Source organism: Micromesistius poutassou (assembly GCF_964030765.1).
Source record: "Micromesistius poutassou genome assembly, chromosome: 8".
NCBI classification, from domain to species: domain Eukaryota; kingdom Metazoa; phylum Chordata; class Actinopteri; order Gadiformes; family Gadidae; genus Micromesistius; species Micromesistius poutassou.
Window position 1 is genome coordinate 11280157 of NC_140278.1, and position 12110 is coordinate 11292266.

The following is a 12110-nucleotide window of genomic DNA, read 5'->3' on the forward strand; positions in this document are numbered from 1 at the left end:
CAGGATTGATAATTCTGAATTCCAGCCATCTCTCACCCACAACTCTTACATTTGTATGCACTAAAAATAAAATAATTTTAAGCAATACATTATTATTTGGCTGTCGTTTCCACTATAGAATACTAGACATAACATGGCAGAGGGTGGGTGCCAACTCTGTGTATGCACCTTGAGTCTTTGATTATGGTGTCAGTATTCTAATGAGTCAAAATTATTATTCACACACACACACCATCTCTCTGACTGCTAATTTGGTGCTCTTGTAATTACGGCCATAGAGGCCCTAAGTTGTCACACTCACATCCCAGAGCAAGGTTATTATCTCTAATCAGAGGCTAGGACTTCATAATGACTTCATCGTTTGCTTATGCAGAGATGAAGAATCAGTAGATGAATGCAAAATGAAATGTTATCTTTATTAGATGTGATGAAAGATATATATTTTTTTTTTTTCGTTTTTTATTCAGCGACATATCGAGTCTCTGGAAACTGCAATTAAGGAGCTGTCAGAAAAAGGGAAAAAAGTGTTAAGAATTCAATGATATTTAAATTAAATCTGGTCCATTTTATCCAGTCTGCTAATCTAAAGCGCATTGGTAATCGAATTAAGGCACAGACAAGGGACAGCTTTTCCCTGCACAGGGGCTCTTTTTATTGCATGGCGTTTGCTTTGCACAGCTCCAAGTCTTCTGCTCACAAAGTCAACACAGAGTCCTGCAGTAAAGTCATCATGGAATAGAGAGCATGTAACCATGTAGCAATGTAGCAATCCAGTTTTAGAATCAAACAGCTCCACAAGAATAAACGCAGAGGAGCAACCAATGAAATCATGTGGCTATTTCGGGTTTGTTAAATGCTGTATACACACACACACACACACACATCTCTGTGTACATGCGGTAAAAAAGGCACAGAAGCCTCCTCAATAGCTTGCTCTTATTAATATAGTAAGTCTACCGTGAGCATCTGCTGAACTTATAACACAAGAGATCAATTATCAAGATTCAAGCAAACTATGGGCTTCTGGGCCAGGATGACCTATTACTGTTGACTTTAAAATAAATAAAGCTTGGATTACAAGTTGTTGGGGAGGAGAAAAACAGGACTTTTCCTCAATAGTTTGCAGGTGGCACAGTCTCACTCTTGACACATTTGTATGTACACATGGCACGCCTCACTACCTGCACACATCTGGCTGATGTGCTTCTCAATAGACTTAATAAACTCCAGCCCGGACAATCTTTGGCAGACGAACATCGCTAAATACTAACAGTTGTTTTCCAACATAAGAAAAGCTATCCTTATCGATCCTTAAACTTGACCCCCACCATGTCCATCTCCAAAAGTATTATGCATTTTATTCTTCTCTTGCATCACATTCATCTAACCATAGGGGGAAAAGTTAGCATTTGCATTCTATTACATGGACCACACACACACACACACACAGCTGATGTCTCAGCTCGGGGTGCAGGGCTTGCAGTTGCAGCCTCGCCATGGAGCCAGTGCGCCGTCTTGTGTGAGGTGGGCTAGGGAGGGGTGGGCTAGGGAGGGGTGGGATGGGGAGGGGTGGGATGGGGAGGGGTGGGATGGGACAGGGGAGATTCTGCGTTTCACCTGACTGGAGGGCGAGCATCGTCAGTGTTGTTTGTTCCAGGTGGGAGTGGCGATCGGGCCGATCGACGACCGCTCCACCACGATCAGCTCATCGGGGTTGTCCCGCGCTTTGTAGTGGAGCAGCAGCTGCTGGATCGCACACTCCTCAATCTACGTGGAAGACAAGAGGAGCGGGAATGCGGGAAGATGAGTCGTGTTGCATGTAGAGACGAGGGGGGGGGGGGGGGGGGGGGGAGACCAGATTGAACTGGGAGGTTCTCTTTTCCTTGAGGTGTTGACCCAGGGACTCCCTCTTCAAAAGACGGCAGTCAAAAAACGCAAAAGACAAACATCCTCTCTAGGATGTTTGTCATACATGTTATGTCTGGTGTACGTATTCAGCCATGCAAAATATGGAAACCAATGACGCCCTCCTGGTCCCCTTGCAGTTAGAGTGCAAAAGAGACAAATGCACACCGAAACACAAACCTAAGCAGACATAAACAGGGTTTCTTAACATTTTTCATTCAATGTTTTCCAGACTTAAATAGAAAGACCCATTGAAGTGCAGTACACCAGGATATTTATACACAAATCGCAAATCAAATTCCATAGCTTTCCATAGCTGCATAGGACGGACACACACACACACACACACAGGCCTGTCACGATAACAAATTTTGCTGGGCGATAAATTGTCCCAGAAATTATTGCGATAAGCGATAATATTGCCATTTTGAGACCATTTTCAACGAATATAATGATAATGGCGTAATAATGAAAGTACAACCTTTCAAAGATCAATAAACTGTTTCTAAAGAATATTTAACACTGGAACTGAAAGACATTTTAAATATCCAAAATAAATAAACAAAACAATAAATAAAATTGAAATTAAAACTGCGCGCAGTGATGAACGGGACCTCGCGCCGGCTTGCAGCCGCCACTACGAGGTCCCGTTCATCACTGCGCGCAGTTTTAAAAAAAAATCGCGCCGGCTTGCGGCCGCGTCACGTGCCGTCGTAACATGTGTGCTGGCAAGATGTGCACATGTTAGGACCGCACGTGACGCAGCCGCAAGCCGGCACGAGGTCCCGTTCATCACTGCGCTCAGTTTTAAAAAAGCGCAGTTTTAAAAAAAATTCGCAAATTTATGTAATCTGTAGAAGCAGAGGTGCCCTGTGGTGTCCTACTGATTGTTTTGACATTAACATGTAAGACCACATTTAACTGAATTACATGTTGTAACAACTTTAACTAACATTATTAACCCTACATCAATGATCCGATAAATTCCCTAGGAGGAGTTAGTTGAAATACAAGGCGAAAAAGTGAAAGAATTCCATTCAAAATGGCCAACTTTGACGGCACGCCACGGACACGCCCTTCAACGTACAGTCACAAATAGCAGGATTTTGGTTCAGCACCACTTCATGACTGTACTGACCAATTTTGAAGCAGATCCGATAAATTCCCTAGGAGGAGTTCATTCAAATGCAAGGCAAAAAAGTGAAAAAAATTCAAAATGGCCGCCAAAAGTGAAAATTAGAAATGCAAATAGCCGACTTCCTGTGGGGTTTGGGGCATGGGTCCAAGAGGCTTTTCTGTAGGTATGGGCACATTGTACGTGAATACTGAGTTTCATACATATTGGTGAAACGTGGCGCAGGGGCTGCTTTTTAAAGTTCCTGTAGGGGGCGCTACAAAAAATAGAAACACGAATTTTGGTATGTGAGCTATCGGCACCAGTTTACACGTGTCCTGTGAATTTCATATATATAACTATTACGGTCTCCGCACAGTGATTTTGAGCCTCTGGCGGCCATGTTGTATTTTAAATCGACTTAATTTTTGGTGAGCAGTTAGAACTTTGGTACCTAATGGCCATTGAGTTGGTCCCGCTCAAATCAAACATTGCGTCTATGAACTGTGGCGATTTTAGTGTCAGGCCACGCCCATTTCGATGCCACGCCCCATTTGAAAATATGTTGACTTTATCTTGTTCAGAATTTGATTCTGAACAACTTTTGTATTGGGGCCAACATCATAGGCGTCCAACTTGACGTTGATATGAGCAATTAACTATTTTCGAGGTTTCAACCACACCACTTTTAGAACTCATTGGTGCTCTAAACTTTATTGTACAGACTAATCCTTAAGTCAGATTGAAGATAATGGGCCATAGATGATATGTGCCAAAGGAATTTTGTCAAAGTCGAAAAACCTGGGATCCTTGGGGAATTTACTGTTTTTAACTAAATTCAAAATGGCGGAAAATATGGCTACCGGAAGTGTTCAGTTCAAGAGACTTTTTTGTTCATCATGAGGATATGCATGTGTGTGCAAAGTTTCATGAGTGTAGGTCAAACCGGTGGCGAGATATGCTTGTGCAAAGTTTGCACTTTTGAACAGTTGCTATAGCGCCACCTAGGGGCGAATGTGAATTTGAGGGCTAGAATATAAAATTTTTCACCAGTCCCCACAATTGCACCAAAAAATTTTGAGTTTTAGAATATGTGCAGGGGGGGAAAAATGAAGTCGAAGTCGTGGAAAATAATAATAATAATAATAATAATTAAAACTGCGCGCAGTGATGAACGGGACCTCGCGCCGGCTTGCAGCCGCCACTACGAGGTCCCGTTCATCACTGCGCGCAGTTTTAAAAAAAAATCGCGCCGGCTTGCGGCCGCGTCACGTGCCGTCGTAACATGTGTGCTGGCAAGATGTGCACATGTTAGGACCGCACGTGACGCAGCCGCAAGCCGGCGCGAGGTCCCGTTCATCACTGCGCGCAGTTTTAAAAAAGCGCAGTTTTAAAAAAAATTCGCGAATTTATGTAATCTGTAGAAGCAGAGGTGCCCTGTGGTGTCCTACTGATTGTTTTGACATTAACATGTAAGACCACATTTAACTGAATTACATGTTGTAACAACTTTAACTAACATTATTAACCCTACATCAATGATCCGATAAATTCCCTAGGAGGAGTTAGTTGAAATACAAGGCGAAAAAGTGAAAGTATTCCATTCAAAATGGCCAACTTTGACAGCACGCCACGGCCATGCCCTTCAATGTACAGTCACAAATAGCACGATTTTGTTTCAGCACCACTTCATGACTGTACTGACCAATTTTGAAGCAGATCCGATAAATTCCCTAGGAGGAGTTAGTTCAAATACAAATTCCCTAGGAGGAGTAAGTTTAATACAAGGCGACGGATTTCAAAAATGGCCAACTTTGACGGCACGCCACGGACACGCCCTTCAACGTACAGTCACAAATAGCACGATTTTGGTTCAGCACCACTTCATGACTGTACTGACCAATTGTGAAGCAGATGCGATAAATTCCCTAGGAGGAGTTCGTTCAAATACAATGCGAAAAAGTGAAATTCCATTCAAAATGGCCAACTTTGACATCACGCCACGGACACGCCCTTCAACGTACAGTCCCAAATAGCACGATTTTGGATCAGCACCACTTCATGACTGTACTGACCAAATTTGAAGCAGATCCGATAAATTCCCTAGGAGGAGTTAGTTCAAATACAACGCGACGGAATTCAAAAATGGCCAAGTTTGACGGCACGCCACGGACACGCCCTTCAACGTACAGTCACAAATAGCAGGATTTTGGTTCAGCACCACTTCATGACTGTACTGACCAATTTTGAAGCAGATCCGATGAATTGCCCAGGAGGAGTTCACAAGGCCAAAAAGTGAAAAAAATTCAAAATGGCCGCCAAAAGTGAAAATTAGAAATGCAAATAGCCGACTTCCTGTGGGGTTTGGGGCATGGGTCCAAGAGGCTTTTCTGTAGGTATGGGCACATTGTACGTGAATACTGAGTTTCATACATATTGGTGAAACGTGGCGCAGGGGCTGATTTTTAAAGTTCCTGTAGGGGGCGCTACAAAAAATAGAAACACAAATTTTGGTATGTGAGCTATCGGCACCAGTTTACACGTGTGCTGTGAATTTCATATTCATAACTATTACGGTCTCCGCACAGTGATTTTGAGGCTCTGGCGGCCATGTTGTTTTTTAAATCGACTTAATTTTTGGTGAGCAGTTAGAACTTTGGTACCTAACGGCCACTAAGTCGGTCCTGCTGAAATCAAACATTGCGTCTATGAACTGTGGCGATTTTAGTGTCAGGCCACGCCCATTTCGATGCCACGCCCCATTTGAAAATATGTTGACTTTATCTTGTTCAGAATTTGATTCTGAACAACTTTTGTATTGGGGCCAACATCATAGGCGTCCAACTTGACGTTGATATGAGCAATTAACTATTTTCGAGGTTTCAACCACACCCCTTTTAGAACTCATTTGTGCTCTAAACTTTATTGTACAGACTAATCCTTAAGTCAGATTGAAGATAATGGGCCATAGATGATATGTGCCAAAGGATTTTGGTAAAAGTCGAAAAACCTGGGATCCTTGGGGAATTTACTGTTTTTAACTAAATTCAAAATGGCGGAAAATATGGCTACCGGAAGTGTTCAGTTCAAGAGACTTTTTTGTTCATCATGAGGATATGCATATGTGTGCAAAATTTCATGAGTGTAGGTCAAACCGGTGATGCGTGCTGCTTGTGCAAAGTTTGCACTTTTGAACAGTTGCTATAGCGCCACCTAGGGGCGAATGTGAATTTGAGGGCTAGAATATCAAATTTTTCACCAGTCCCCACAATTGCACCAAAAAAATTTGAGTTTTAGAATATGTGCAGGGGGGGAAAAATGCAGTCGAAGTCGTGGAAAATAATAATAATTAAAACTGCGCGCAGTGATGAACGGGACCTCGCGCCGGCTTGCAGCCGCCACTACGAGGTCCCGTTCATCACTGCGCGCAGTTTTAAAAAAAAATCGCGCCGGCTTGCGGCCGCGTCACGTGCCGTCGTAACATGTGTGCTGGCAAGATGTGCACATGTTAGGACCGCACGTGACGCAGCCGCAAGCCGGCACGAGGTCCCGTTCATCACTGCGCGCAGTTTTAAAAAAGCGCAGTTTTAAAAAAAATTCGCAAATTTATGTAATCTATAGAAGCAGAGGTGCCCTGTGGTGTCCTACTGATTGTTTTGACATTAACATGTAAGACCACATTTAACTGAATTACATGTTGTAACAACTTTAACTAACATTATTAACCCTACATCAATGATCCGATAAATTCCCTAGGAGGAGTTAGTTGAAATACAAGGCGAAAAAGTGAAAGTATTCCATTAAAAATGGCCAACTTTGACGGCACGCCACGGACACGCCCTTCAACGTACAGTCACAAATAGCACGATTTTGGTTCAGCACCACTTCATGACTGTACTGACCAATTGTGAAGCAGATGCGATAAATTCCCTAGGAGGAGTTCGTTCAAATACAATGCGAAAAAGTGAAATTCCATTCAAAATGGCCAACTTTGACATCACGCCACGGACACGCCCTTCAACGTACAATCACAAATAGCACGATTTTGGTTCAGCCCCACTTCATGACTGTACTGACCAATTTTGAAGCAGATCCGATAAATTCCCTAGGAGGAGTTCATTCAAATACAAGGCAAAAAAGTGAAAAAAATTCAAAATGGCCGCCAAAAGTGAAAATTAGAAATGCAAATAGCCGACTTCCTGTGGGGTTTGGGGCATGGGTCCAAGAGGCTTTTCTGTAGGTATGGGCACATTGTACGTGAATACTGAGTTTCATACATATTGGTGAAACGTGGCGCAGGGGCTGCTTTTTAAAGTTCCTGTAGGGGGCGCTACAAAAAATAGAAACACGAATTTTGGTATGTGAGCTATCGGCACCAGTTTACACGTGTGCTGTGAATTTCATATTCATAACTATTACTGTCTCCGCACAGTGATTTTGAGGCTCTGGCGGCCATGTTGTTTTTTAAATCGACTAAATTTTTGGTGAGCAGTTAGAACTTTGGTACCTAACGGCCACTAAGTCAGTCCTGCTGAAATCAAACATTGCGTCTATGAACTGTGGCGATTTTAGTGTCAGGCCACGCCCATTTCGATGCCACGCCCCATTTGAAAATATGTTGACTTTATCTTGTTCAGAATTTGATTCCGAACAACTTTTGTATTGGGGCCAACATCATAGGCGTCCAACTTGACGTTGATATGAGCAATTAACTATTTTCGAGGTTTCAACCACACCCCTTTTAGAACTCATTGGTGCTCTAAACTTTATTGTACAGACTAATCTTTAAGTCAGATTGAAGATAATGGGCCATATATGATATGTGCCAAAGGATTTTTGTCAAAGTCGAAAAACCTGGGATCCTTGGGGAATTTACTGTTTTTAACTAAATTCAAAATGGCGGAAAATATGGCTACCGGAAGTGTTCAGTTCAAGAGACTTTTTTGTTCATCATGAGGATATGCATGTTTGTGCAAAGTTTCATGAATGTAGGTCAAACCGGTGGCGAGATATGCTTGTGCAAAGTTTGCACTTTTGAACAGTTGCTATAGCGCCACCTAGGGGCGAATGTGAATTTGAGGGCTAGATTATCAAATTTTTCACCAGTCCCCACTATTGCACCAAGAAAAAATGAGTTTTAGAATATGTGCAGGGGGGGAAAAATGCAGTCGAAGTGTTTAAAAATAATAATAATTAAAACTGCGCGCAGTGATGAACGGGACCTCGCGCCGGCTTGCAGCCGCCACTACGAGGTCCCGTTCATCACTGCGCGCAGTTTTAAAAAAAAATCGCGCCGGCTTGCGGCCGCGTCACGTGCCGTCGTAACATGTGTGCTGGCAAGATGTGCACATGTTAGGACCGCACGTGACGCAGCCGCAAGCCGGCACGAGGTCCCGTTCATCACTGCGCGCAGTTTTAAAAAAGCGCAGTTTTAAAAAAAATTCGCAAATTTATGTAATCTGTAGAAGCAGAGGTGCCCTGTGGTGTCCTACTGATTGTTTTGACATTAACATGTAAGACCACATTTAACTGAATTACATGTTGTAACAACTTTAACTAACATTATTAACCCTACATCAATGATCCGATAAATTCCCTAGGAGGAGTTAGTTCAAATACAAGGCGACGGAATTCAAAAATGGCCAACTTTGACGGCACGCCACGGCCACGCCCTTCAACGTACAGTCACAAATAGCACGGCGTTGGTTCAGCACCATTTTTTGACTGTACTAACCAATTGTGAAGCAGATGCGATAAATTCCCTAGGAGGAGTTTGTTCAAATACAATGCGAAAAAGTGAAATTCCATTCAAAATGGCCAACTTTGACGGCACGCCACGGACACGCCCTTCAACGTACAGTCACAAATAGCACGATTTTGGTTCAGCACCATTTCATGACTGTACTGACCATTTTGGAAGCAGATCCGATAAATTCCCTAGGAGGAGTTAGTTCAAATACAAGGCGACGGAATTCCAAAATGGCCAACTTTGACGGCACGCCACGGACACGCCCTTCAACGTACAGTCACAAATAGCACGGCGTTGGTTCGGCACCATTTATTGACTGTACTGACCAATTTTGAAGCAGATCCGATAAATTCCCTAGGAGGAGTTCATTCAAATACAAGGCAAAAAAGTGAAAAAAATTCAAAATGGCCGCCAAAAGTGAAAATTAGAAATGCAAATAGCCGACTTCCTGTGGGGTTTGGGGCATGGGTCCAAGAGGCTTTTCTGTAGGTATGGGCACATTGCACGTGAATCCTGAGTTTCATACATATTGGTGAAACGTGGCGCAGGGGCTGCTTTTTAAAGTTCCTGTAGGGGGCGCTACAAAAAATAGAAACACGAATTTTGGTATGTGAGCTAGAGGCACCAGTCTACACGTGTCCTGTGAATTTCATATTCATAACTATTACGGTCTCCGCAGTGTGATTTACCCTCCTCTGGCGGCCATGTTGTTTTTTCAATCGACTTAATTTTAATTGAGCAGTTAGAACTTTGGTACCTAACGGCCACTGAGTGGGTCCCGCTCAAATCAAACATTGCGTCTATGAACTGTGGCGATTTTAGTGTCAGGCCACGCCCATGTCGATGCCACGCCCCATTTGAAAATACGTTGACTTTATCTTGTTCAGAATTTGATTCTGAACAGCTTTTGTATTGGGGCCAACATCATAGGCGTCCAACTTGACGTTGATATGAGCAATTAACTATTTTCGAGGTTTCAACCACACCACTTTTAGAACTCATTGGTGCTCTAAACTTTATTGTACAGACTAATCCTTGAGTCAGATTGAAGATAATGGGCCATGTATGATATGTGCCAAAGGATTTTGGTCAAAGTCCAAAAACCTGGGATCCTTGGGGAATTTACTGTTTTTAACTAAATTCAAAATGGCGGAAAATATGGCTACCGGAAGTGTTCAGTTCAAGAGACTTTTTTGTTCATCATGAGGATTTTCATGTGTGTGCAAAGTTTCATGAGTGTAGGTCAAACCGGTGACGCGTGCTGCTTGTGCAAAGTTTGCACTTTTGAACAGTTGCTATAGCGCCACCTAGGGGCGAATGTGAATTTGAGGGCTAGAATATCAAATTTTTCACCAGTCCCCACAAATGTGCCAAATAAAAATGAGTTTTCGAATATGTGCAGGGGGGGAAAAATGCAGTCGAAGTTCTGAAAAATAATAATAAGAAGAAGAATAAACATGAGGGTTTCAATAGGGTCCTTGCCAAGTTTGGCTCGGTCCCTAATAAGAAGAAGAAGAAGAATAATCATGAGGGTTTCAATAGGGACCTTGCCATGTTTTTTTTTATTTAATTTAATTTATGTAATCTGTAGAAGCAGAGGTGCCCTGTGGTGTCCTACTGATTGTTTTGACTACAAGGCGAAAAAGTGAAAGAATTCCATTCAAAATGGCCAACTTTGACAGCACGCCACGGCCATGCCCTTCAACGTACAGTCACAAATAACACGGCATTGGTTGAGCACCATGTTTTGACTGTACTGACTAATTGTGAAGCAGATCCGATAAATACCCTAGGAGGAGTTCGTTCAAATACAAGGGGAAAAAAGCGAAAATAAGACCACGGAACTCAAAACGGCCAACTTTGACGGCACGCCACGGCCACGCCCTTCAACGTACAATCACAAATAGCACGGCGTTGGTTCAGCACCATTTTTCGACTGTACTGACCAATTTGGAAGCAGATGCGATAAATTCCCTAGGAGGAGTTTGTTCAAATACAATGCGAAAAAGTGAAATTCCATTCAAAATGGCCAACTTTGACATCACGCCATGGACACGCCCTTCAACGTACATTCCCAAATAGCACGGCGTTTATTCAGCACCATTTCATGACTGTACTGACCAATTTGGAAGCAGATTCGATAAATTCCCTAGGAGGAGTTAGTTCAAATACAAGGCGACGGAATTCAAAAATGGCCAACTTTGACGGCACGCCACGGACACGCCCTTCAACGTACAGTCACAAATAGCACGGCGTTGGTTCGGCACCATTTATTGACTGTACTGACCAATTTTGAAGCAGATCCGATTAATTCCCTAGGAGGAGTTCATTCAAATACAAGGCCAAAAAGTGAAAAAAATTCAAAATGGCCGCCGAGAGTGAAAATGAAAAAATTAAAATTTCCGACTTCCGGTGGGTTTTGGGGCATGGGTCCAAGAGGCTTTTCTGTAGATATTGTGACCTTGTATGTGCTTACCGAGTTTCATACATATTGGTGAAACGTGACGTAGGGGCTGCATTTTAAAGTTCCTGTAGGGGGCGCTACACACATGAGAAACACGATTTTTGGTATGTGAGCTACCGGCACCAGTATACACGTGTCCTGTGAATTTCATATTCATAACTATTATGATCTCCGCAGAGTGATCGACCCTCCTCTGGCGGCCATGTTGTTTTTTCAATCGACTTAATTTTAATTGAGCAGTTAGAACTTTGGTACCTAACGGCCATTGAATTGGTCCCGCTCAAATCAAACATTGCGTCTATGAACTGTGGCTATTTTAGTAACGGGCCACGCCCACTTCGATGCCACGCCCCATTTGAAAAAGTGTTGACTTAATCTTGTTCAGAATTTGATTATGAACAACTTTAGTAGAGAGGTTCAACACCATAGAAGTCCAATTAATGTAGATATGTGCAATTTACTAATTTTGGGGTGAAAAACACACCCCTTTTTGAACTCAATGGCTCATGGGTACTTTGAAATTTATCCTACAGACTAATCCTTATGTCAGATTGAAGATAATGGGCCATAGATGATATGTGCCAAAGGATTTATGTCAAAGTCGAAAAACCTGGGATCCTTTTTTTTAATTTACTGTTTTTAACTAAATTCAAAATGGCGGGAAATCTGGCTACCGGAAGTGCTAAGTTAGTATCTGCAAATTTCTTCATTATGAGGATTTGCATATGTGTGCAAAGTTTCATGAGTTTAGGTCCAACCGGTGACGAGTTATGCTTGTGCAAACGTTGAAATTTTGGCATAGTTGGTATAGCGCCACCTAGGGGCGAATGTGAATTTGAGGGCTAGAATATCAAATTTTTCACCAGTCCCACAAAATG

General features: G+C 42.6%; 1 protein-coding gene across 1 annotated transcript in view; it reads right to left on the reverse strand.

Annotated features, from left to right (window-relative positions):
• Positions 1 to 624: 624 nt before the first annotated feature.
• ibtk (inhibitor of Bruton agammaglobulinemia tyrosine kinase) overlaps positions 625 to 12110 on the reverse strand; it is a 50887-nt gene continuing 39401 nt past the window's right edge. Inside the window, exon 30 of the mRNA XM_084471359.1 lies at positions 625 to 1767. Within this exon, the coding sequence (XP_084327485.1) occupies positions 1639 to 1767 (129 nt within the window). The 3' untranslated portion in view covers positions 625 to 1638. The remainder of the gene's footprint in view (positions 1768 to 12110) is intronic.